A 26,662-nucleotide genomic window follows, 5' to 3' on the forward strand; every position below is an offset into this window, starting at 1 on the left:
CCCTACCCCCAGGCTTTGGAACCCCCAGGTTCCACTCCAGATCCGCTGCCTAGAGGCTATTGGGACTGACTACCTAGAAACACATTAGCTTAGGGGTTTGCAAACCTCTGTTTGGGGCCAACATCTAAACAGAGATGGTCTTGGGGACTTTTCCCCTCCCATTTCCTGCCCCCACCCCACCGTCTCCCATCTACCATCGAATAACATCCCTGTGACAACTACAGCACTTACATGGAAAAACAACACTCGGCCGAACTTTAGCACACTGTAATGCAATTCAGTGGCTGGAATCAAAGAAAAGGAGAGATTGTGCAGAGATTGTGACAGCTAGAACTCGCTACAAAGGGAGTAAGTCCCTGACAATGGTGAATGAATAGCCAGGTTTTTAGAGGAGGGAGGGGAGTCCCTGGAGGAACCCAAATGACCCCAAGAGAGAGGCACGCTATGTCACACCATCCAGGCCTCCAGGAAAAGCTTTCTAAAGCAGTGCAGTCAATTACGAAGGGCGGGGAGAGGAGCAAAAGAGGTCAGGAACACTCCGCGTCCCATCATGTCACTTTCTTTGCCAGCAACCACCCTTCCCACAGGGAGGAACAGCAAAGCTCATGTCCTACATTGTACAGGACTGCTGCGTTCCTCCCTTGCAACTTCAGGCTGAGCCCACAGATTTACCACCCATCAATCAACAAACAAACGCCCCACACAGTGATCTCAGATATAGAGGGAAATGACTTAATGCCCCCAGATGAGACAGCCTTCTCTCACATAACACTGTCATTTGATATTAGGAAATAATGCCCCTTCTGGGCCAACGAAGCCCACCCCCCTGCATATGGCAAGAGGGGCCTAGTGTTCAGAGCACTGGACTGGGAATCAGCAGATCTGAATTCTATTCCTGGCTCGGCCACTGGCCTGTTGGATGACACGGCGCCTCTTCGTGCCTCAGTTTCCCCATCTGTAAAACAGGAATAATGCTACCTCATTTGTAAAGTGCTTTGAGATTTATGGATGAAAAGAGCTCGACATTATTAACTATTTACTCTTCTTACATGCCGTGAGAGAACATTCAGTGGGCTCAGTGGAGATGGTGGGCTGAGGGCTCCCCTCTGACCCAGTCGCAGGGCCAGATCTATGGCTAAGGGCTGACCTCGCACTATGCATGGTGTTACGCACAAGCAGTCCCAAGCTTTTACAGGGTTTGTGGTGGGGATCTGGCTGTCGACTGCAAACCCCAAGGAGCTGTTTATTCAGCTTGCGCTTCAGGCCAGCCTGGGGCGAGCTCTTAAGTAAAAACAGTGGGAGCAAGTCGATCCCATCAGCCAAAGGGCAGTGGTAAGAGAGAGGCAGGAGATGGGGGGGGGCGGGGGGGGGGAGAGATCTAACTGAAGCCTCCCCTAGCCAGAGGCAGGAAGGGAAGGGGACACTGCATTGGTTTAGCTGGCACTAAGGGGAACAGCACTGCCAACCCTAAATGATCAAAAACCATCAGGTAGGGCCCCAAAATCATGAGACTGGCTTCAAAATCATGAGATTAAAAATACGTAAGTGTGAGGCCTTTGCCTTTGGAGCGTTTAGGGTTCACGTTTTCCAGCTGCTCTCCTCTTCTCATGATTATTTACTCCGCGACAGAGGCTGCACTGCAGAGCTGGGGTCAGCGCTCCTCCACGTTCCACCCTCAAACCCAGCCCAGACTGGCAGATTGTGGAGGCCTGCTCCACTATCCACCGAGGTCAAGGGAGTTATTTCAGCGATTTCCATGTGACTGGGATCAGCCGCCCCTGATCTGCAGAAGGGCTCAGCACCCACAGCTCCCACTGAGGCTCAGGGGGGCCTCTGAAAATCTGGTCCCTTTCTGCCATTGCAGGTCATTCATTTCCCAAACTGTGAGCCAAAAAACCTCAGAATCCCCCCCTGCGAGGACACATCCAGCTTCCACAGATGGCGGCTCCTCAGGCACAGAATGGAGCAGGTGAGGAGAGCTGGGCATTGTCTAGAAATTGCTCATTAACCCCCATGCAAGTCATCCTCCCCCCCAGCCTTGCATTTGCACTTCCGAATTAGAGATCCCTCTTGTCCTGGTTTTGAAGTGGAAATTACATTTAAATGTTACAATCAGATGGCAGTAAAAATTCAAAAGGACTCCACAGGCAGCAATAAAGGGCATCTCCCTGTCTCTTCGCAATCAAACACCTCAGGGAGGCTCTGTCCAAGGCAAAATTAGCTTGCCGGGGTGCTGCGATTTAGATACTGAATTCATTTTGGGGAAGGAAACTTAGATCTTGATAAAACAGCTCCCCATACACATAGACACAAAACTCCCTGTTTAAATGGAAAGTGGTTCCCGCAACCTTTTCTCTTTTGAAGTTAAATGGAAATGGTTCAGTTGAAAGCTCTGCCAGCATGGCTGCGACAATCAGGTTATTCTAGTGCATAATGCCAGGCAGCAAAAGTGACTCAACATGGCTACAAGCAGAAATGAAACAGACATGGTTGCGGTCACTGCCTAAGCTAAGGGCAGGGCAAATAAACCACCAAAAATAAAACTCGCCTGTAGCGTTGACAATTTCTGACAATGCCCCAGCTCCTGGAGTCCTGTGATTAGGTGTGAACCTCAGCTTTAATTACTTTAAAAAAAGTTTCTAGCCCTCCTGGCTGTGGAGAAAATTTTGAAAATGTGACCCCATAAAAGGTCCATAACCAGAAGACAAATATTATATATTATTATTTATTATGTGTATTACCACAGGAAGAACCACCAAAAATTGTTATTTTAAAAAGTCTCTGGCATAACAATAATCTCTCATTGTTCTATTCCTGGCTCGGAGATGATGTAGCCCAGTGACAGTACCAGCCAGCGTTTAAATGGGGGAGGGGGAGAAAAGGGGCAGCAAAGGGTCACAGACCTGGCAAAAAAAAAACAATTTAAATTGAGCTGGGTTCCTGTAAGGTGAATTTTAAGCATTGTCTGACCAAACCTGCTTCTCCCAGATGACAACAGCCATCACCACTACCACGACATTTTTCAGACCACATTAAGCCCTGAAAACCGTTGGCCTAAATTGTCCAGAAATGAGTTGAGACTGAGACTGCCTAGCTTCAGACACCTTAAAGGGTCCTGATTGTCACAAGGCGGGTGCTCAGCACAGGCTGAAAATCAGGCCCCCCTTTTACACTGTCTCAAGTTGGACACCCGAGACCACAGGTCACTTTTGAAAATGCAGGCAAGTAAGGAAGCAGGATGGTTATCTCAGAAATCTGCAGCTTTGTTTTGTTCAGACAAGTTAACTGTGTGTTTATGCCCCATTGACTTGTGTACATGCTTGCATGTTTTGCTGAATCAGGGCCTTCATGGCCCGAGGCGTGAAATCCAATCACCCACCTATCTCAGCTTGCATAGCAACAAGCCATTTTTAACCACTGATCATGCGTTTATATCAGCAGTGTAGCAGCTTTCCCCTCCATGTCAGCATCCCCAGAAGGAGCCTTGGGATTCCTGGTCTGGCTGCCGCAGAGTTAACAAGAAGTAGCTGAAGATAGGTAATTGCTCTGCTTTGAAAGCAGGCAGAAGCCCAGAGGGGACAGTTTCTGTTGGAGGCACTTATCTCTCGTCCATTATTAATAAACTGGAATAAACAGACGCCACAGCAAAACACAGAGACGTACCGAGACGGAGGGGGGTTTTCAACTCTGCTCCCAAAATTAGACAATTTAAACCAAAAGCTGAGCCGGAGTGCAGAGCTCTTAGCAGGATCGGGCCTTGGTTTGATCAGGGTGGGAAAGCCACACTAACTCAGGGTGGGGGGAAGAGAAGAAGGGAAAAGCCTGAACAGCATGGGGGCACCTGTACAGCCTCCGTGCTTTGGAACGGCTCACGTATGTCATGACTAATGTGGGGGGAGGGGAGGAGGATTAACCAGATTAAAAGCCTGGTTCATCCTGTTTATCATCCAGGGCCTGATTTGCACAGGCACTGAGCACCAGCAAGTCTAACTGAAGAGAAGGACAACTTGGGGGGTGCTGAGCTACGTTGGAAAGAAGGCCCTGTGTGTGCGCATCACGCTACTACCCAAGGGCCCCCATTGGGATCGGGGCCCATTCTGTTAGGTGCTGCACAAACGCATCGGATAATAATGTCACCTAACTCCTCCACAGTGCTTTCCTTCAGCAGATCTCAAAGGTCAGTATCATTATGCTCCTTTTATACCTGGGGAAACTGAGGCACAGAGCAGGGAGGTGACTTTCCCAAGGTCACCCAGCAGGGCCAGGAATAGAACCCAGCTTTCCTGAATCTCAGTCCAGTGCTCTGACCATTACACTGCAGAATGGCACAGTCCCTGTCCCAAAGAGCTTACAGGGACAGGCAGCCTGACTCCTATTCCTAGGGCGTTGTGAGATTTCCCCTAACAGCTGTCCCAACGCACAGGTCTGCCCAACCGCTGCACCAGGCCCAGCTGCTGGTCTCAAACACACCCACAGCCGCACGACAGAACAGGAAATGAAGAGGAACCTCAGTGTCATACAATTTCTTGCTCCTGATCCTCTTGGTAGTCGTCCATTGGCTCTTCCCTGGCTTTGTCCAGCCCAGCGGCATCCTGGAAACACAGGAGGGCAGACACTGGTAGGTCAGCCTTGTTTAAAGCTCCCAGAAGCACACACCCCACAACCCCAATCCTGATGGAGTGGCAACGCAGCTTTGGAGACCCAGATTTTCATGTATTAGAGCCCCAGGTCTGGAGGATGCTGAATCAAGACCCTGGAACATCAGAGGTGACCCCATCTCTGTTGGGTGCTTGTCCCCAATCAACGCTTCTGCCCCTTTTATCCCATAGGCAGCCAGGGGGGCAGATGGAAGCAGCCAAGTCATTGCCCAGCAGCCACACGCCTTCGCGTCTGCCTGAGCATGGGAGCGCTCTCACGGTAGGGATCAGTGCTGTGCCAGAGCCCTGGGTGTGCAAGCGGTCACCCTGGGTTGAACAGTCCCTACAGACAGTGGGGAAGCATCTGTTAGAGAGAGAGAGAGAGAGAGAGAGAGAGAGAACAAGCTAGCTGGCAGAGCTGGGCAGCGATCGTACGGCTGAGCTAGCATCCAAGCACCAGGGGAGTGATGTTCTGGGCTCGAGGAGGCACCAGTCCCCCACTCCTCCACCCCACTGCAGTTGCCCAAGTCACATTAGCAAAGCACAGCCGAGCTCAGACCTTCCAGCCAGAAGCCGGCAGCCAAGACCATGAGTTCTACTTGCTGCCCATTAAAATGAGAGATGGCAGCTGCTTGGGAGGCAGCCTGAGAAAACGAATAGCAATTCAGCCTTCCTAGTGCACGGAGGGCTGCAGAGTGCCCCTGCGGCCGGGGGAGGCCACTGGGCTGTGCAGCTCGCCCCGAGAAGGTCTTGAACAGAAGACAGGAGCGCAAGGGGGGGTAATGATCGAGCACTCTCTCCACCCACATGCAGGGCCACAGCCTCAGCTGGGGTCAATCAATGCAGCTTCTCTGACTGTAAGTAAGCTCCGGTGATTCGCACCAGCTGAGGATCTGGCCCATGGCTACTGCCTGTTTGCAGGCTTGCAGGGAAGGAGCCCGGGCTGCTGCAGGGCACCATGGCCGAGCCTGTTAAAACAGGGCATGGGCATTGAGAGAAAGGGTCCGTGGAGGGGGAAAGTCACTGGATCATTCTCCTCTCAATAGCAATGGCTGAGGGCTCTCTGCTCACTTGGGAATATTCATATTTCCTGGAGTCACGGGTTCGAATCCTGGCTGACTCTGTTCAGCTGTTCATCGTTCTTGGAGGCAGCATGGTCCAACAGGAGCCAAGACACCCAGGTTCTATGCCCAGCTCCTCCACTGAGTCAGAGGTTGGCATGAGTGGCACTGGCTCAGGAGAGCACCAGGAGTGGTATCGGGCAAGGCATTATGCTCTGCCTGAGCCTGACTCCACCCACAGCAGCCTGCCCAGCCGCAGAGTTAGAGACAAACAGAGCCGGATCTGAGGGGGATTTTCTTGGAGCCTCTTGCTGGCGAGCGTGAAATATTAAAGCTTTCGATAATTTACACTTCCCGGAGAGAAGGACTCAGATATGCTGATGCAGCTTCTGATTTACAGGCCTTCACTCAGGGCAACGATTCAGCACCTCCTCATTCACCTGATGGGCTGAGCTGCGAACAGGCCATCCGCTCCTGCCCAGAGCTGCACCGACTCATGCCACCCTCCAGACCCCACAAATAAGACCCAAACCAGCTACCCTTACCTGAATACCCTCCCCATTGGGCTCACCAGGGAGCTAATCAGAGCCTAAGGGAGCAGTGCTCCAACACGAAAACCAGCTGACCGCCCCGCTCAGAAAAGGAGAACGGAAGCCAGGCATTGTGCTAAGGTTTGTAGCATTCACATGGTGGAAAGGAGCAGGCTGAGCAGGGAGATCCAGTGAGAGAGAGAAAGGGAAGGAAACAAGAAAGGAAAGGGGGGGAAAAACAACAGACAGGGGGAGTGTTCTGTCCTCTGGTTAGTTCTGTCTTCTCTAGGGCTGTTAACTTTTTCCTTTCTTGTCAGCCATCTGATTGCCAATGCCTTATTTATACCTTGTGCTTATGCAGCTCTGGTGCTGCAGTATCTTGATGCTGCAATATAGACCGTAACAAACTCGTGAGGACAGCCATTCAGAACATAACAGTGACAGCAGGGATAGAACGTCCTCAAAAGCATAGGCCTCTCCCACTTGGACTACGGGAGAATCACTGCTTCCTATGAGCAGTATAGGACTTATGACACACAGTGCAGTTCTGATTCCATCCAGTAGTTCATTAATAAGAAAACTGACCAAGCTGACTAAGGAGTTTAAATTTTCCTCCCAAAGGAGTGCTAAGTTTGCACAAGTTCTCTCTGCCAGAGCCCTCAGGTCTTTCCTCCTAAGGTACCGGCGCTCTGTCCAAACAGCGTGAACAGCTCAGCCTAGCCCTATCCAAAGACAAATAGTTAAGGTACAAATTCTTTTCCTACTAAGGGGCTGGAGGGTTTTATTCAGCAGGTGCAATCCTGCAGTGGTGGGCTCTTTGCTTCAATGTCTATTCCATTGGTTTGGAGTGTTTTTAGACTTGCTACCAATCATCGGTTTACAGCCTGACAGAAAAATGCTCCTTTTAAAAACAAGTGACACAGAGAACTCTTGGCAGCCTGTCAAAACAAGCTAATATTTCCCTTCTCCAGAGTCTCGCTCCAGACACAAGAAGCGCTTCACAAGATGCGAGCGATCATCTTCTTGGAGGAGACAAGATTCTCCCTCGCACAGCGTAATTGCCACCAATCCACCATGGTTGCGGCCACATCACAGAAACATGGGAATTGCCAGACTAGACCAAGCAAGGTACATCTAGTCTAGTGTCCTGTCTCTGACAATGGCTACAACCAGGTGCTTCCAAGGAAGTCACGAGAATCCTGAAGTAGGCAGAGAGGGGATAATTGGCCCCCCTACATTCGATGTCATCCTGGATTCTAATAGTTTAAAGTTGGCTTAAGCCCCAAAGTGAAAGATTGTCCAAAATGTTGATTGTCCTTAAGTGTGACAAAGCAGGATATTCTGGCTATCAGTTTCCCTTTGTGAGTCTAGTTAATTTCGTGGCCTTAAATCCCTGGGATTAAACTGTGAAGCTCATTGCCACAGGGTCTGTGAAAAAAGATTTCCTTTGATCGGTTTTCAACGTTTCACCTTTTAATTTAAATTGAACATCTCCTGGCTCCTGTGTTGCGAGACCGAGAGGAGAGAAGTTTCTGAGTTACCTTCTCTAGACCTGGCATCAGCTCAGAAGTGGGGGCGTATTGAGGGCCACGGGGCCCTTAAGGCTCTAACACTACAGAGATGGCATGGGATATGCCAGGATTCCCAGTTTTCAGCCCTCCTGTGGTTACACCTATTGCCAATGGTGGCAAGTGGCCATAGTTGGAATAATAAAGTCCACCTTACAACCACATTTCTGCCCCCTTCCCTTCACCCCCTGAAGAATTAAGGTCTTGGGTAGCCCCGCTCCCAAAGTGGCACCAGAACAGGCCTAAGAGCAAGTGGGACATGTTACGCAATAGCTGGGCAGAGAACAGGTGCTGCCATGCCAGCCTCAGAGCAGGTGGAAGAGGGAGAAGGGAGGGCAGCTTGCCAGTGACTCCTGAAAGCCAAAAGAAAAATTGGTCATGACCCAGCTGGGACTCCATAGCTACAAGCTGCCCTGGAGCAGGAGATGATGGGGGAAGGGTTCTCTCACTGCCAGTCCATCACAATACAGCACAGGAGCTTGGGAGTGAAAATTCTCTTGGGGGACATGCATCCTCTCCCTCCCTCCTCCCACTTGTAGGGCCAAGGACCCTCTTCATCCCCCCCCCCAACACCCCTCCCTGCAGAAATGGCTTCCCCATCACATTACATTACCTTCAGTGGCTTCTTTGTCTCCTCTTTCCCTAGCATGCTGGGTTCCTTGTATTTGTCTGATTGCACCACCTTCTCAAAGTCCGGCCTCTCCAGCTCGGCCTCCTCAAACTCATCTTCCCCTTGGTTATTGGGGTCCTGAGCAGGGTCTGCGGCATCATCAGGCATCTGGGTGAGAGAAGCCTCTTTTGAGCACCCAGCACCCTCACACCCAGGACACACGGTGGCCAATATGAGCTGGCTTTTTCCATCGCTTAAGCCCAGGCCAATGGGTGGGAGAAGCTACAGCTGGGAATGCCAGCTTCCAGGAAGGGCTTCCCAACTCAGTGCAGCAGTCCTCCTCAGGCTGGATCTCAGGGGTTTCCCCAGATCAGAGTCTCCTCAGATGAGACTATGAGAAATTACGGCTAAAGGAGGTGATGGGGCCTAGCAAGAACAGGCAATCTTTTTTGGTTACCAGTAATCTGCCCCCTTCACCTCACTTTCCACCCCTGCTGAAATCCCATGGCATTGTGTGTGTCTATTCTTTAGGTCTCTCCATCGGTCCAGCTACGTCGGTAAATGAAGAAACACTCAGCAGAAGTTGAGTCTTAATGAAGTTCTTAGGAAGTCATTGCCTGGAATCTTTAGCAACTGAAGGAAGGAAACCACTTCACATCAGAAACTTGGTTTCCCTCATAGGCAATGAAATAACTCATTGGCAATAGGTGTGATGACCCTAAATCAGTCCCCCCGGAAAGGAAGAAGCTGTACTCTCTGTTTATCAAACTGACCTCAGAAGAAAAAGCTGCCTTTAGCCAAAACAAATCTGCATTTTGACAACGCTCTACACCTTGTTATGTGCGCGATGCTTTCAGATCTAAAGCTCCGGGAATCATAAACCAAGATGGTGTCCTTGGCAAAGATGTTCTCAGGAGGTACATTGAACCCTGAGCTCCAGCAGAGAGGGGCAGACACACAGCTCCAAGCTGTGGGAGATTCAAGACTTCTGCCTTGTAGCAGATCAGATAGAAACATACCCTGTCACTTAAATAAAAGAATGGATCAGGAGGGAGAGGTGGCACCATCATCTCCTGTGCTTAATATCTACCATCATTTTGTTTTGGTATTCTCCTCTGTAGGTCACCTGTGAAGAGTCTGTTTCCTCTAGTGGAGCTGGATCAGTGTTGACTCCTATCTGTGGGGAATTACCAGTTGGCATTCTCAATGAAAACATCAATGTCCTCCCCTCTAGGGAGGGCAGAGAAAGGTGAAAGCCTGTGCATGCGTCAAGGTCATGGATAAAGGTGTGATGTCCCCACAGACCTGCAGGCACCAAGGTGGGCAAAAGAAAGTCAGACAAGCTGAAGGTTCAAGGCCCTGCTGACGTCATGGAGGCCAGAGAGGAACGCTATAGAATCATAGAATATCAGGGTTGGAAGGTACCTCAGGAGGTCATCTAGTCCAACCCCCTGCTCAAAGCAGGACCAATCCCCAACTAAATCATCCCAGCCAGGGCTTTAGAAATGTGTAGGGAAAGATCACTTAGCCCTGAAGTTACTACTCCTCTTTCTCCACTTTGGGGAGCATGGTCTCTCTCCTTTAGCCTCTCGAAGCCAAGAGAAGGCAGATAAACGGAGCTGAAGCTCTCCCGATGGACATCGATTACCGAACTAATATCGCTTGGCACTTCCATAGCACGTCTCACCTTCAGAGCACTTTACAAACCACCAGCAAATTAGCCTAGCTAGCCCTACCGTCGTCATAAACACCAGTCAGTGCATCGCGTCCCCGGAGCTTGTCAGATAAAATGATGTGCCAGTATATTTTTTCCCCTGCAATCTGACCATCTTTACAAATGTTTGAAACAACCTCCTTCCACGAGGGCAGTGGTCCTAGGTCCTTTTCTACAACCAGCACCTGCTCCTCGGGATCCCTCCCCCCATCCACAGAGCAGAGATCTAACTGGGGCCTATTTAGCCATATGGAAAGGCTGCGTGCTGAGGGCCCCCTGAAGTAACAGGTTTGTGGCCCCCAAGGTGAGAGATTCTGCAACTGATTATATACAAGATGTCATCAAACAGCAAATAAATTATCCCCCCTCCCCTCATGTGCACACATGCTCTGTTTGACCAGCTCTGCTTCGCCTAACACCCATCAGAGAGAGGTAATTTTGCCTGTTTTTAAGCTAGGAGAAACGGAGGCATAGAAGTGACTTGTCTGATGAGAACGCATGGCAGGGATTGGGATTAGAACTCCCAGCTCTCACTCTGTGCTGACCATACCTTCCCATTAGCACTCGAATGGATGCTAGGAAAACCCCTACTATTCTTCACTAAAACAACACCTCTTGGGGGCAGGGGCGAGAATGGAAAGGTTCTGCTTGAATGGAAGAGTTTGGTGTCCAATCAGCTTCAAGTGATGACAGCATGGTGACGTCTCTTACCATTGGCTCCTGGACCAATGCCTCTTTTCGGGTGTGGATATCCTCTTCTCTTTCAATCATCCCAGCATCTGCAAGAAAAATGAAATGAGTAAATCCGTCCCAGCAAAACCCACAGGGCACTGGCAATGTGACCATTTGGTCCCATGCACTGTGGAAAGTTCTCTCTCACTTAGAGAAAGAAAGTGAACTGATCGCTCGTGCCTATCTGGGAAAGACACCGCATTGGGTTGTGATGAAGCATCACTGGAACCAGAGAGCAGGCTAGTTACCACACTATGGAACAGGTATAGAGTGGAAACTGATGCAGTGTTGTCTGCCTGTCTCTGCAGACAGTCTGACACAATAGCATGGAGGGGTGTGAATTGCTCCCCATTCATTGTAACGGGTTAATCCTGGTGCCTAACGATAGTATGTTAAAATGTCAACACTGACTGTTTCATCAACGATCACGTTAGTAGGCATCAAGCTAACGTGCTTATTTGCCACGGCTGGATGTAAGGACAGCGCTCAGGGAGCTAGTTGCTGTCAAGGGCAACAGGGAAAGGAGCAATTCAGTCCCCTGCCTCCAAGAGCTGAAGTCACTTGCAGAGGCACTTTCACAGCCTCCTTGGTGCCAAAATTCAAAACCACCTCCCGCATATTCGTGGGTGCCAGAAACCCCCTCTATCCAGTTGCCAAAACCTCTCCTGGCATCTATGGTGCAGGTACATGCTGGCGACAAAAAAACCTCTGCGACTATTGACAACTGATGACACGAGGAGGAACGGAAAACACATTTAACACCAAAACAAACGTACGCTCCCAGGAACATGGCACAGACTGGCAGTGCAGGGGGGATGGGTGCAACGTTTCAGGGTCCAAATCTTGGCATCCGTCTTGTGTGCTGCGTAGGACAGTGGCCTCGACTCATTGTTCTCCCCATGTCAAGTTTGCAAGACAGACAACTCCACATAACAGTAACAGCTTTTGGGGGCAAGGGATTTGTAAGGCCGCCTTTTTGGAGGCTTAACGATCCTTGATGTGCCAATTACACCCATCTGCTTCCTGTTAGGTGGCAAGGTAGCTGGAGTCACACCACAGGGCGATTGGCTTACTGAGCCACCGGATGCTCCGTCACTCCATCTGTACGTTCAGGAATTAGTCTCGCTCTCGGTCCCTTGGGCTACTGCAGAGGCTGGGTGGTATCCATGGAAACAACCCAGTTGTGCAGCCGGTCAGAGCATTGCTCCCAGCCCAGCTGTGCCACGGCGTGTTACAGGTCGGCGCCACTTTGCCCTTCGTCGGCGCTTGGCGGTTGAAAATGAAAGGCCGGCGCCCCACGTGGCAAGGGGGAGAGGAAAGGGGAACCGCACAGAGCGTCAGTTTGCGGGAAGCAAGGTGGCTCATTATGTTTATTTCTCCCGTCATACATTTGAGGCCCTGGACAGCCCTTTGTTTTGACCAGCGGGAGGCCCAAACCCCACCGGATCTGAATCCAGATCCGAGTGGGTCCAGCTACCGCATCTGGTTGCGCTGGCTCCAATGGTCATGCTGACCACTGCAGAGGCAAGCAGAGCAGGTTGATAGGGGTGATGCAAAGCAGCCTCCAGGATCAGGCTGCCCCGTTCGGCCTGGTGTGTAATCTACAGGCAAGTGCGTCCCAAGGGACGGATGCAGCACCAATCTGTAGCTCTCTGAGGGAACACGAGGTGCCGCGCCCACTCCTTCATCCCCAGTCTGGCAGGAGCTGGGAGAGCTGAGGAGGCAACGCACGGGTCCCCTGAGGGTGCACAAAGCAAAGGAGGGGCATCCCATTGGGCTCTGGCCAGCTAGAAGCCGGGTTTACGAGCTGTGAAGAACATCCCAATGAGAATCATGGCGACCACAAGATGGCAGACGGGGGTGTAAAGCAGGGCGCGCTGGAGGGAACCACGGGGTGCTAACAGAATCATGAGATGAGTTTCTAAGATGATCCCCCCATTCAGAAATGATCCCCCCTCCCATTAAACAGCTTCATTTGCTGTAATCTCTAATCCTGGGGTGCAGAGATGGTTCTCCCTCCAGGCTTGTGGTCCAAATCTGGCTGCATTAGACCCGGTGTCTTTGAGGCCCGGATGCGTTTTTAGTAGCAAAAACAAACAACAGAAAAGTAGTATTTCTGCCTGAGACGCTTCTCAGGACCCCGGGGGTGGGAAGACAGCTGAGCACTAATCGCCCATTTTGACAGCCCATCATTTATTATCCTTCTCCTAACAATCCTTGACAAGAATGGCCTTAACGAAGGCCGGAGGCAGGGAGTTGGGTCAGTGTTTCTGTGCTGTCTGTCATCAGCATTAGCCAAGTTTTCCCTCTTGAAACATTAAGTAAGAGACCAAGAGGCAACAGGACTCCCAATTAGATAGTTTCATGGCCTGGGCTGTAAAGTTGTTCCCTAAGGCGTTAATCCCAATTAAGACGTGGAGGCCAAGTCCTGCTGGTCCCAACACTCCCCCCATCCCCACCCCCCCAGTGCGAGCCTGTTTCCTTCAAAGAAGAGTTTGCTTTGATGTGAGGCAATTAGTTTGATTGTTCTGAGGGAACTTGTCGAAAGCAGGTCATTTAAAGATGAAATACCAGCTGGGTTCTTCTATGGGAAGGGACAAAGCATCCGGGCTTTGAAACAAGAACATGGCTTCTCCTCTCTTTCTCACACAACCCCCACACTTCTCTGTGTCCAGTTGTCTGGACCCGATCAGCACAGGATCAGTTTAATATCTAACATGTCCAATATTTGAGAGGTTCTCCTGCACTGGAAGGGCACTGACCCAATGATCTAGACCTTTCCTCCCTATCTTTATTATGGCCTTATTATCTAAGCCTCTGTTAGTCATACTGACCTGCATCTCTGCCCCTCACCACCACCGCTATTCCTAATCCGAGCCCTCTCCTGAGCAGAGAATGAAAACTGTGCCAAAATCCACTGGCAAGGGTTCAGGCTGAGACCACCAAACTCATTTTCGCTTGTGATTTGAACCCAGATCCCCAGAGGCTGAGGATAGAACCCAGGAGCCCTGACTCCTAAACTTCCTGCTCCACCCACTAGGCAACCTAAGGAATATTGCATTCAGAATCCCAGTGACAGTTAGATATAGGTCACTGACCAAAGGCAACAGAGACTTTGTTAGCTCAGCTTGGTCTAGTAACCCCATTCAGTTGCATTGATCAAATCTGCATTAACACGGTTAGCCTTTTAGATCCGAGCAGTTAATCAATATTTGGGATCTTGTGGATTGTTTCAGTTAGGGACAGAAATTGATGATGGACTCAGGTATTTCTTTGATGCAATCCTGTTTATTTACAAAGAACGTACATCAAGTCCTGTTTCCCTGAACACACTAGGAATCAAAAAGCAGCGAGACAGTTTCTCTGTTCAAAGATTCCAGCCAGCATTCTGCTCAAAAGCTCTCACTTTCGTTTTTTCCCCCTCAAGGTCACACATTTCTCTCGCTGTCTCTGTGGTTTCCTTGTTGCCTTCACTGTTTGAGGTGTTTCTGCCGCTTCTCTCCTGCACACAGATGCACGGCTACAATCAAATATATCCCTCATCCTTGCATTTGTTATCAGATCCCCAGGAAACTCCTGGAACCACATGGCCCACCCACTGCCCAGGCTTGAAAGCAGTCTAGTCCTTGGGCAATCATGTTCTATTGTTTCAGCTATCACTAAACAGAGGTGCAATTCATTGTTCCCTCAGTTCCCCTGTTTGGAAGACTGAAGCTGTCCTGCATGATAACAATGACGTGGTACCATCGCCCAACCTTCAGCGTAACAATATTTATACATTGTGCCTGTGAACTGAAGCAGAGATAAAGGCTCCTCCCTCGCAAACCTCAGCTGGTGAATTATTCATGAACCAGATTCCTGGCCTGATGATGGGTCAGACCGGGTCAAATGCCTCCCCCTTCTCCCCTTTTTAATGGCTTCCCTTGCAAATACATTGTTAGTTGGCCGAGCCAGTATGGGGAGTCTGAATGCAGTTGGAGCGGCAGAGGATACAACTCTAACATGTGCCAAATGGTTTGAGGGCTGGTCTCCCCCAGCTGCTCAGACGCACAGACTTTGAGTCTTCCAAGATAGTTGCAGCGGCTGCAGTTGTCTGACTGACTAAAGGAATTAGCTGGCCTTTGAAATGGCTTGCGCTTCGCCCCCAAAGGATACTGGGAAATTCATCGCCAGGATTAAGATTGGAATCCCTCTTCCAAAAATAAATAAATAAATAAAATCACATGGGAGATTGAACTCAAGTTTTGCAAGACACAGTGCAAGGGGATTCTCCATCCCTCTCTTATAGACGGGAAACAAACTGCCGCAGCCTGTGTGAATTCCTGGCACATTGCTTTAGTGCGTATGACGTGCATGGCCTGGAGAAAGGGGACAGGTCAAGGTTGGATGAAAGGGCCACCCTATCCCCAATAACAAGATGATGTGCTGCACTCCTCCGATGACAGAGGAGAATAAGGGCAACAGCCTCTCCTGTAAATTACTACAGGAGGCGGGTCCTTTCTCCATCTATCCCTAGGAAAACAAACTCCTTAGTCATCCATAAGGGGACTGCAGATGTTACGCATGCTTCCTCCCGGACACAGGAGCAGGGAGGATGTCAGGTGATTCCCAGACCCAGGCTCCTTTTCTGCACTTTGCAAGGCAGGGAGGAGAAGAGTTTTTAAAATTCCTAGCAATTGTACCTCACTCACAACGAAACATGCCTTGGTTTATCTGTGCTCTGAGCCTATCGGCGCTAACCCTAAGCAAGGCTGGGCCATGTCAGTATTTGAATGGGAGTCCTCCCAGGAACAACGGGGGAGTGTATGAATTAATGCTAGAGACACTGGGGGCAGCAAGCATTCTCCTGCAATGCTGAGAAACTAAACAGGACCGAGCTAGGGCATGAGGCAGAGGGAACAAAAGGGACTAGAAACTAGAGCAAAAATGACCAAGTTTGGATTATTTAAAATACATGATATCTCCTGACCAAAATTTCAAATTAAAATTTCTCTTCAAGTTTTTGAGAGACTGCCTTTATTCAAAAACCTCCCCCTTGGTAAGCACAGGTCATTATTGTACTTCACTGCATTTTGGAAACCATACCCATCTCAAGTTCCTCATCATCCGTCCCTTCCTTGTCTCCTTCCCGATTGGCTATCGCACGCTCTGCCCCTCTTTGTTGATTGGCCAGCAATAGATTGCCATTCTGCTCAGATCTGGTGTCAAAGTGAAGGTGCTTTGGGTAACCGTGCACTTGTTCCTCATCCATTCGGGCGTTCACTTTGTTAACAATGTCTTGCCAGCTGCAGCAAAGAAAGAAATAAAAACAGAACAAGCCACACAGCTTGTTGGCATTTCATAATCTAAACGCAAGCAGGGGAAAAAAAAACCAAACCAACACAAAGAGAAACCCACCTCCCACACATGCAAAACTCCTGCCTAATTGTACATCTCCGGCAAAGGGGCCAATAGCATTAGTTATCCCTTCAAGCTACATGAAAAAGCTACAGAACAATTAATATGCTACACAAATGCCAAATAAAATATGCTTTATAAATGCAATGTATTGTTAGAACTGCTTTAATCTCTTATTCATGCCCTGTGATAAATTATCCGTATAGCAGGGGCAATATTTTCTAACTCCAAATTGATACATTTTCATGCTTCCCACATATTAGAAGGCATAAATTTGCCTTTTTGGAAAAATACCAAACCAAAAGTCCTCTAAATAAAGGCTGAGACATAAAAAGTAATAATGCTACGTGTACCACAGTCTTCTAGTAATTGGTCCAAACTCTGAAGAATCATCATTGAGAACTGTAGAGTTTTGAACTACGAGTGTAGAAAGCTTTTTTAAGAAAAATAACGATCCAGTAAAAGCTTTGTCATCCGGCATGTTGGGGGAATGGGGGGGTGCCAGTTAGTCAAATATTCCGGTTCACTAAGAGTTATACTTACTGATGGAATACCAATTTTCCGGGATGAGGCAGGGAGAAAGGGTGTGTGTGGGGGGGTACGGGCTCTGGGCTGGGACCAGAAATGAGGGGTTCAGGGTGCAGGTGGGGGATCCGGGCTGGGGCAGAGGGCTGAGTGCGGGAGGCGTGAGGGTGCCAGCTGGGGGTGCTGACTCTACGGTAGGGCGGGGGATGAGGGGTTCAGGATGTAGGAGGGGGTTGGGGTGTGGGAGGGAGTTTGGGTGTGGGAAGGGGCTCAGGGCTGGGGCACAGGAGGGGTTTCGGGATGCCACATCTGGGCAGCGCTCACCTTGGGCAGCTCCCCACAAGCTGCGACATGTCTTCACTGCTCCTAGGAGGAGGCGCAGCAGATGGCTCTGTGAGCTGTCTCTGCCCATAGGTACCCCCCCTGCAGCTCCCATTGGCCACAGTTCCCGGCCAATGGGAGCTGCGGAGCCCACACTCAGGGCAGGGGCGGTGCACGGAGCCCCCCATGGCTGTTCCTCTGCTGAGGAGCAGCAGGAACATGTCGCCGCTTCCGGGGAGCCACACGGAGCCAGGTAGAGAGCCTGCCAGCCCCGCACCAACCCGACTATAAACCAGACTTTCAATGAAGATCAGAAATTCCGGTTTATAGAGCTTTCTGGCTGGTAAAGTGCCAGATAGCTCCACTTTTACTGTATAAGGAACTTCTTGTAGTGTAGCACGGCAGATAGCCTTTTCCTTGTCTATTTTAATAAAATCTCTCTCATAAGCTCTTTGTAATAATTGTGTCAGATGTTGTGGTGAAAAAGTCTACTTGGGTGTCCTCTTTCGGGGAGGTGGTGGGGGGGTGTCTGTCTCTGTTAGCGCCCGACCTCTGCGACCAGCCTGCGAGCCTGACTCTGAGCTCTGGGGAAGAATGGGCAGCTCCTTCTGGCCAGCCATGAGCTAGGCTGGGAGTTTGATCCTTCCCTGTGAATGCTATGCCTCAAACATGCGCCTGTTGCTACCTGGATCCACTGTCTGTCTGTCTGCTTCCCTCTTGGCACAACAAGGCTTTAATGATGGTTGGCAACGGGACAAATGCTAAATGCCATGCCCTTCTTCTCCTCAATGCTGCCATCTCTGCATGGTACCTGTACCAGCCACTGAGCTCAGAAGCCCATCTCTACATGGCTAGTCAGAGGCTCCACTCCCTGTCTATAAATGTGCATTACAGATGCAGAGATGGATTGTGGAGGGGGCTGTAGAGGGGTGTTTAAGGTAGAATACCTATGCAGACGTTCTCATCCAGTGCCAGAGGGAAGTGTCTTTTATGCAGGGTACAAAGATGGCCCAGACTTCTCCAACAAGGGAGTCTGTTCTCCACCCAGCTCATTGCAGAAACGCCACATGATGGACAAGATTCAAATCACCCAAGCACCTAGCCTCGCGCTTCTGAAGATCTATAACACACTAAGAGCCAAACCCAGACCTTGAGATTCACTCGAGTGGCACCTACCTACACCAGACCTGAACGTGGCCCTGATTTCTGAGGAACGACTTCAAATTTTTAGGGGGTGAACCTAAAGGTTCAGAATCCAGGGAAAGCCCCCAGAAGACCAGTTTGCTTCTCTGAACACTTTGTTCCCGGGAAAGCAGCAGAGGAAACTCTCCAGAACAGCTACAAACCCTTGCAACATTTCACCACTTCCATCACCAATCCCAGAGGCACGGAGACTTTCAGGAGTGAAAAATGATGGGCACTACCAGAACTTTTAAACCTCAAAAAACGGCTTCAGTTCACGATCAGATTCCTCCTTTATACAGCCTGAGATCCCCAATTCAGATGCACACACCAGCTGAGATTTTCAAATCTGCCTGAGAGATTTGGACACCCAGTTGCCATTAAAATTAGTGGGACTGGTGCATTCAACTCATATGTCTACTTTGCAGGTTTGCCCTGGGTCCTGGCTCATGCACATGTGAGCACGTTAGCTAAACCCGCCTCCGAGAATCCACATTGCTATGCCATACATGCCCTATACTCTGTAGACCTGTGTCCACACTGGGGCTGCAGCTACCTGTGCCTGGCGCAAGGATTTCTGGGCGTATCCCAGAATTCTTGGTGCCTAGCCAACTGGAGCCACTCTAGGATTTGGTTCCTGGCTTGTTGTAGAACTTGTCTGTCCTCCCTGAACCCTTGTGTGGAAGTGGTTTCAGCTCGCCAAAACCAGCTCCCTTCTGCCTGTTCCCACCAGGCTCAGCTGCTGCATTTAAAGCCAGCACACCGCCACTGCGCAAGCTTTTAGAAAGGAAATTGCAGCCAGAATATCATCCTGGATCACCCACCACAGAAACAATCAAAATGTAAATCAACTATCAAGGGCCCCTCTGGAATCTGCTGATCTAATCCACCCCTGCAATAATTCCTCGCGTTGGACAAATGGCTTCTTTGCCTCTGGCAGGCTGCGTGTTATTTTTGGCACGGACATCTCCAAGAGAATGTCACTTTGATGTTCCCCCACCCCCTCACGCACTATCCAGGTAATAGGACAGTCCCTAGCTGCTCTGACGACTTCTTGACCTTAGATCCATTCAGGGAGAATGCTGGGTCCGTGCCATGCTGTGGCCTCCTTCTCCATGTGCCGAACAGCTCAACGCTTGCGTGCTCGGACTTACAGAGGGAAGTGTTATATGCAACCACATACAGCGCTGGTGCCTTTAGTGACACCCACCTCCACTGACTTTCATGGCTCTGGAGCCCCGTCACAACAGAACCCCTTCCGTCTAGTATATTTTCTTAAAGCCAGTTTGCTTCTTAAATCCAGGTTATTAGTACGCTTGCTGTCTCAGTGGAACGTAGAGGACCAGACTGAGACCCGGGCCCTACTGGGCTACATGCTTTACAGATACATAAGAAGAGGCAGTGCCTCCCCTGAGGAGCTGGCAACCTAAGTGAACAAGAACAAGAGGGAGGAAACGAACTGTTACTATCCCCATCAGAACTCAGTTGACAATTCAGAAGCGGTCTCTCCCGCAGCTTGACTGCAGCTGCAGATCTAACAGGAACCACATCTTGTTTGTTTCAGTAAAGTAAGTAGATGTAACCTGGAGATATGTAGGGAGCTGATGAGCTGAGAAAGATGCTCTTTTTGGATCAGAGCCAAACTTGGAAGAACTGCAGTATCAGAAAGTGTTTTCACACGCAGAATGCTCATTCTGCTAACTGGTCAGCAGAGACCTTCACTTAGATGGTCAGCTCTTTGGGGGCAGGGACAGTATTTTTGTTCTGTATTTGTACAGCGCCTGGCACAACAGGTCCCGGTCTATGACTGGGACTCGTAAGCGTGAGCGCAATACAAACAATAAGTATCCATTTCATGATCTGAGTGTAACGGTATCCACCTACTTCTGAATCCACCTTTATTTGTAAATTACCCAGAGAGCATTCGTCTCCTCTCCCCTATACCTGGGAATGAAGGCTGAGTGATGGAGGTTGCTATGTACAAAGAGGCCTTCTGCATTTGTCTAATAAAAACTACAGCCCCTCAAGAGGCTCGGAAATTTCCATACAAAGGCCTCACCTAAATTCAAGTGCATCTACTCAGGAGAATGCGCCAGAATTTAACTCAAGAGATTTAACAAACATTTTAAATCAGTGCAACGTTTATATGTAGACAAGGTCTAGATGTCCACTTTACAGTCATGTAAGGCTCTTCAAAGAAGCTTCCCCTGCTGGTATGATGGAGACATGGACCCAAGCAACAGCTCCATCCACAAGATGGAAGAAAATCCACAAATGAGAAGAGGATAGAACCTTCACCTCAAACCCAGATGCAAAGCCAGGAGAAGTCAGCATCTCAATTGGGGCCAGTTGCCTGCTACTTCTTGATTACCATATAACCTTGAAGATGACAAGCCTTCAGATCTTGCTTTGATTGTTCCCACAGAGCTTGATGGATTACTAATTAATTAGTGGAAAACATGAGTGAACCTCAGCTTTAATACACAGCTTAACGCCTCTTAATTAGAGAAGCTGATGGGATCCCTTAACAGCCCTGCTGCCGAAGATGTCTGGCTTCCACTTTGCTGTATTTCTTCAGCTTGCTAAACAACACCATTTTTATTTTTAAGTTCCCCACCGCAGAGAGGCTGGCAGAAGTCAACTCAAAATTCTGCTCTGCCATTTCTTCCAGCTAAGACTCAATCCATGCCCTGCACCCTGCTCAACAGAAGCTCCTCAGTCTCTCCTTACTGCACAACACCTACAGGACTGGTAGACAAAGCCCACCCTGCTGGCTAAATGCAGCCCGTGGAGAGCTCCGCAACATGGCACCCTGTTGCCCTCCCCTTTCATATGGAAATGGAACCCACCAGGCCATGCGTCCTAGCATGCAGCGCTGCATCTTGACACGAGTGGCCTGCAGCTTGAAGCAAGACGGATGTTTCATGGGCAAATCAAGAAAGAGCAGAGCATGCTAGGACCTGGAGTCTTCATTTGCAGCTCTTTATATGGAAGATAACACTGAACACCCCAGCAAGGGGAAGAGTTCAATGGGCCAGTCTTGATGACTTTCTTTAGCATTCTTCCCCCTAAACTCTGAGAGTAAGAGGAGAGACCTGCAGTACAAACCTTTGCATCTGCGCCTGTTTGTTCCCTGCCAAGGGATGGTTGGCTGGAGCCGCCTCCTTCTCCAACGTAGATGGGTGTTTCAGATGGGGCACCACCCGTCTGGGAGCATGGTTTTCCTCACTGGTTTTCCCCTGAATGCTCACCACCACCTTGTGATCCTGCAGAGAGGACAAAGATCTGTACAATCTACCTGGCCTCTTGGACCCGCACTGCCGCCTTGTGTTTGGAAGGTTCCTGGTTTTGGATCACATCCTTCATCAGGGAACATTGGGACAGGAATTGCTCTGCAGGGGAGATGCATTCCCTGCCAGCCATGCTACCATTTTCTGAGAAAAGGAAAGTAATTCATGTCCCAGAGAGTTAAGAAAATTACCTTTCTGTTGGGCGGGCTATGTGAAATGTACTTGCCCTGTCCTCAGCAGGCCAATGCCCATGGGACAAAAGGGCAATCCTATGGTCACACCTTAAAACAAGGGTACAGTAATTACTATGTAACTACACTGCGATTAGTGTTATTATACTGTGGTTTGGTTTGTCAGGATATAATTAACACTTACTCATCTTCACAACATCTCTGTGAGACAGGCCGGTGCTATTAACAACTCCATTTTACAGATGAGGAACTGGGGCGTCAAGTGACTTGTTCAAGGTCACACAGGAAGTCTATGGCAGAGTAGGGAGTTGAACCCATTCTTCTGAGTCCCAGGCCAGAGCCCTAGTCACTGGACCATCCTCCTGAGTACATACAGGATGTCCTTACTCAAGGCTGAGACCAAGAGTGTTTCTGGACCAGGCCAGCCGTGAAAATCCACATCCACATGTGGTTTGAAACATAAATATAGTTTGGGGGTCCCCAACCAGAGGCTGCATAAAAGATGCCTGCAGTGATGCACAGAGAGAGAAATAGGCACTGACTGATCAGGGATCAACACGGCCAACAGCCAAGATTTCTGGTGCCTCTTTCCCCCACCTGCACTCTAGAATGTGTCCCCCGCCCCCGTCTCCAGTCTTCCCGCATACACCAATGCCCAGCTTCACTTTGCGGGTCCCTACACCTGGCTAAGGCAGCATTTTTAGCTCTACCTGCCCATCACCGTGGGACCCTGAGATGTGGGTTCCTGGCTCTGCCGCAGACTTGCTGTGCGGTACCAGGAGAGTCGCTAACTGGTGGGAGTCAATGGGAGCTGTGGGTGCTCAGCACCTCGGGAAAGAAGGTTCTTAATCTCTCTAAAACAGCTGCAATATGGGGATGATCATATTCCCCCACCTCATTGGGCGGGGGGGGGGACGGGGGTGTACGGGACAGTGAAGGGGGGTGTTGGGCAGATAAATTCATGATGGCCACAAAGTGCTTCGATGCCATGGTGAAGAGGGCAATAGAAAAGGCCATGAATAACTAGGATAAATATGGATGAGCAGTGCCCTCCAGAGCTAGATGAATGAAAAGGAGAAGGAGAGGACTTGGCTGGTCACCCACTAATTCCCTGTCCATTGGCTGATGGTGGAGTCCGTTCCACTGACTGCACAGCAGAAGAACCAGCCTGTAGCTGATCCCCATGGATTTTATGGGCCCCATCCAAAGCCCATTGGAGCAAGTGGACAGGATCCTCCTAGTATGTGGCTGAAGCCCTAGGTCCACCTCTGGGCTGTAGCTAGACAGCGAAGAAGGGTAGACAGGATGAGGTTAGATGAAGACACCCACGGCGACCTATTTGCAGAGCGAGCATCCTCCCAGGAGCAGGAATCCCCGCTGCCATAGGACTGCAAGCTCCAGCCCTTCTCTGAACTACTGACCAGCAGTTTGCAAAGGGAGTGACTCAGAGTCTAGCGAGAACAGGGAAAATGAGAAGCAGAAACAGTCCGACCACTTCATTAAGTCCTGCTTGGCTGCCCCGCAGGCTGCAGTCAGCACTCTCCCCCTGGAGGAGAGCACCCAGGGAAGAGGAAACGCAAACACCGCGCAAAGGATGGTTTCCTGAAGACTGAGCGAGAGAGGGAAGAAATCTGCAAATGGAAACCAAAGCTGGAAACCAAAAGCGGTCAGACTCCAGGGGAGGAAAAAAGTCATCTCTCACGATCAACAGAAATAAAAACACCCTGCTTGTTCACAATGAATCTAGGGGCAGCAGTTGCTGCAGAGTAGCCCATTAAACCGTACCACAGCACTCTGGGGACTGGAAAATGGGGGGTGCACATTAATATTTAGGGAAACGGTCAGATTCCAGTGCAAAGCTGCTCAGAATTCAAAGTTTGCCACACTTCACGGCACACGCACCCCCTGAAATTTTTCACCTGGGGCGCACTCACCCGGCAGTGGTGGCAGGGCCTGACTCCCCATTCTGGTCGTCATGACCCAGCACGCGAGATCGCAGAGCCACTCACTAAAATTTGACCTGGCAACTCCGTCTTGATGGAGGAGCTTCAGAGCCAAACCCGAGTGGCGCTGAGGCACTGCACAATGGGTCACAATGCCACTCGGTTTGGGGGCCCCCTCAAATGGGAGCCTGGGGCAAACTGCCCTTTTGGACCCACCCTCTGGGCAGCCATGTCCCCTGCCAAGGGTATGCACCGTGCATAACGTGTGTGTGGCTGCGGGCCCCACTGCTTCATTACAGACTGCAGGAATTGACTCATTTTTGTGCTGAACGATGTCTATTTCCCAGGACAGGGGGCTGGTTTCACTTCCAAATTTAAAATGAGGCTGCTGGACCCAAACAGACCCTGTGGTTCTCGCTCACTCCCTAGCTCCCAGCCTGTGCTGTCTAGTGTCACAGGCTCTCCCTAGGTCCCGGCCTGGATTACACAGCTGACTGCGCTCCACTTACCGAGTTCCCATTCTGCACACTGTTCACTGTCCGTGTGAATCGGATCACAGGGCTGTCCCCGTGCCCCTGTGGCCAGGCAGGTGGTGGGTTGGCTTCCTGCAGTGGGGCGGGATGGGCGAACAGCACATTGCCCTGGGGCCTGGGGCCATCATTATTACGCGAGGTCTGGCCTTGGGGCAAAGTTCCCTCTCCCTGGCTCCTGACCCCAGAGATCTGTGGTCTCATCAGGCTCCCTCCAGGGGGCTTCTCCTGATCCACGGGGCTCAGCGGCATTTTGGCCCCGTTGGCTGCAAACACCTGGAAGGAGGAGAGAAGGAAGAATTTTGCAAGGCTGTGTTAATTACGGAGAGCAGGAAGGGAGAAGAATTAGCCCCAGGTACTCAGCCACCCCATCAAGCAGCATTCCTCTCCCCAGGAGACTTCACATGCCCAGGTTGGAACCCAGCAAGGCCCAATGCCAGGGTACAGTACCTTCTGCCTAGAGAACTGTAAATGGTTGCTGCCCAGCACCGGGGGCTGTTCCTTCAATGCCTGGAGCTGCTGTTGCCCCTTCACAGGTCCCACTTCCTTGAAACTTGGCATCTTCTGCAGAGCTTCCTTGAGCTGCCTGAACTCCTCCATCTGGGTCTGGGGCAATGAGAAGGGTAAATAAACACTCAGGTGACAAAGGGTTAATATTTCCCCGCCGGGAAAAGTCATCACTACAGAGTCCTGCTCTCCTCTAGACTGCGGTGGGGCGTTCGTGTGCAAGAAGGAGCTGAAGAGAATTCACATCTATTGTCCAGCACCACCCCATCACTGACTGCAGCAAGCCCCCAAGAAGAGCTAGTCTCCGCCACGGTCATTCTCCCATCTGTCCCGACTGCACGGATGTCCCGCATTTCAGACTCAGTTTTTCCCTACCCCAGCAAGCCTGATGGCGTCCAGCTTTTACCATCCGTTTTTTACAGCGGAAATGCTGACCCATGAAACCGACTTTTCAAACAGTGCTATTCACAGCCTATGTTGCAGAATGGATTCCTTCTGCACTTACACCTCTGGTTTTCTGGTCCCTTTCATTCTGGGTCACATGTACGTTCGGGTCAAGGCTCTTTTCCATGGAGCCATTTCTCAGTGGATGAGTTCATCTCAGAGGGATTGACAATAATTGGCTTAATTCTACTTGACAATTCAATTTACTTCAATGAAAATGGATTCCCCTGGACTCCAAGGCAAATGTAACACTTTTCTCTTTGCTGCGGCTTATCAGCTCATTTCCTCCCTCCCCACCCTAGAAAGTGAAAGGGCTTGGCACGCCTCTCCGTTTTATTCATAGGGAAGTCTGCGTGGGAGGAGGGGAGGGGAATTCTTTTCATCTGATTGCCAAACCGGAGTTGGGCGATAAGTCTTCCAAGCAGAGAGGAAAGTTTGGGAGGAAACTTCCTTGAGCAGAGGTTGTTGATTTCAAGTCTCTCCTTTGTGATCATATTTTGCTTTGACCTCAGGGGTGGCAGTGGTGGTTTTTTAAGAACAGACAAGGCAGCACGGGAAAGGAGGTAGGGAGTGGGTTGTGGGACACAGAGGATCAGCCCAGCTGGTAGGAGATTAGCTAGATTAGAACAAACCAGAGAGATTTCATTCTAGCAAACCCGGCACAGACTGATTCACTCTGCAAGGCCTTGGGCGAGAGTCATTTCGCCCCTCTGTGCGTCACTTCGCCCATCTGTACTATCAGAACACCAGCTAGTCAATGCTCCTGTCAATTTACTAAGGCGTGCCAAGTGCTTTGCAGTCCTTGGATAATGAGCATGCTCTGTAAATTCCCTTTGCATGAACACTCACCTGTCATCTGCAGCAGGAAGGCAAGATTGGTGCAAATCAGCACCGCACTGATTACAAGAATTGCTGGCTGATGCAGGAATCTGCTTGCTTAGCTACCAAGAGCGAAATCCTGGCCCCAGTGAAGTCGATGGCAACCTAAATTCAACCCTCTTGTGCATGATTATGATAGTCTTTTACTGTGTAATCACAAACTCTTCTTTCCACAGGACACAGCACAAGGGAGTGAAATAAGGTAACACAAGCAGCCTTAGTTCTGGCATTTCCTAATTTCCGAGTACTTCAGTTTGTACCCATAATAATCTTTTAACATGTTTTTTTAAATGTCAGAGAGAAAGGGTTTGTGTGTGAGAGATACACACACACACAAAATACGCTTCATTTTCCCAACTGCTTTGCTATAATATCCCCAGCACAGAATCCACAAAAGAGCATTTGAGAGGTGCTTAGCTAAAGAATTATTCACCCTTGATCCTGCATTCGCTGCCAAGGTGCAAATGCTCTCAGCACTTAGTGAGCCAGACAAGAATATTTTAGCTACAAGGGTGTCTGGTAACGGACATGGAGCCTCTCACCGGTAGCGCTTCGGGTTTTGACCCCGAAAACCTGCCACCCTTCACCAGCTGTTCAATGG

At 50.0% G+C, this 26,662-nt stretch overlaps 1 protein-coding gene across 4 annotated transcripts in view; it reads right to left on the bottom strand.

Moving 5' to 3' along the window:
• LOC140900196 (uncharacterized) overlaps window positions 1-26,662 on the bottom strand; it is a 72,256-nt gene that overhangs the window by 2,321 nt on the left and 43,273 nt on the right. For 2 of the 4 annotated variants that reach the window (XM_073317040.2, XM_073317039.2), the window contains 7 exons: window positions 24,682-24,837; window positions 24,211-24,507; window positions 21,386-21,543; window positions 15,938-16,137; window positions 10,832-10,899; window positions 8,410-8,574; window positions 4,521-4,592 (listed from right to left, as the gene is read on the bottom strand). In XM_073317040.2, the coding sequence (XP_073173141.1) occupies window positions 4,521-4,592; window positions 8,410-8,574; window positions 10,832-10,899; window positions 15,938-16,137; window positions 21,386-21,543; window positions 24,211-24,507; window positions 24,682-24,837 (1,116 nt within the window). The remainder of the gene's footprint in view (window positions 1-4,520; window positions 4,593-8,409; window positions 8,575-10,831; window positions 10,900-15,937; window positions 16,138-21,385; window positions 21,544-24,210; window positions 24,508-24,681; window positions 24,838-26,662) is intronic. The other 2 variants (XM_073317041.2, XM_073317042.2) reach the window with 2 other exon arrangements.

The sequence above is a fragment of the Lepidochelys kempii genome, chromosome 18 (assembly GCF_965140285.1).
Source record: "Lepidochelys kempii isolate rLepKem1 chromosome 18, rLepKem1.hap1, whole genome shotgun sequence".
Taxonomy (NCBI): Eukaryota; Metazoa; Chordata; order Testudines; family Cheloniidae; genus Lepidochelys; species Lepidochelys kempii.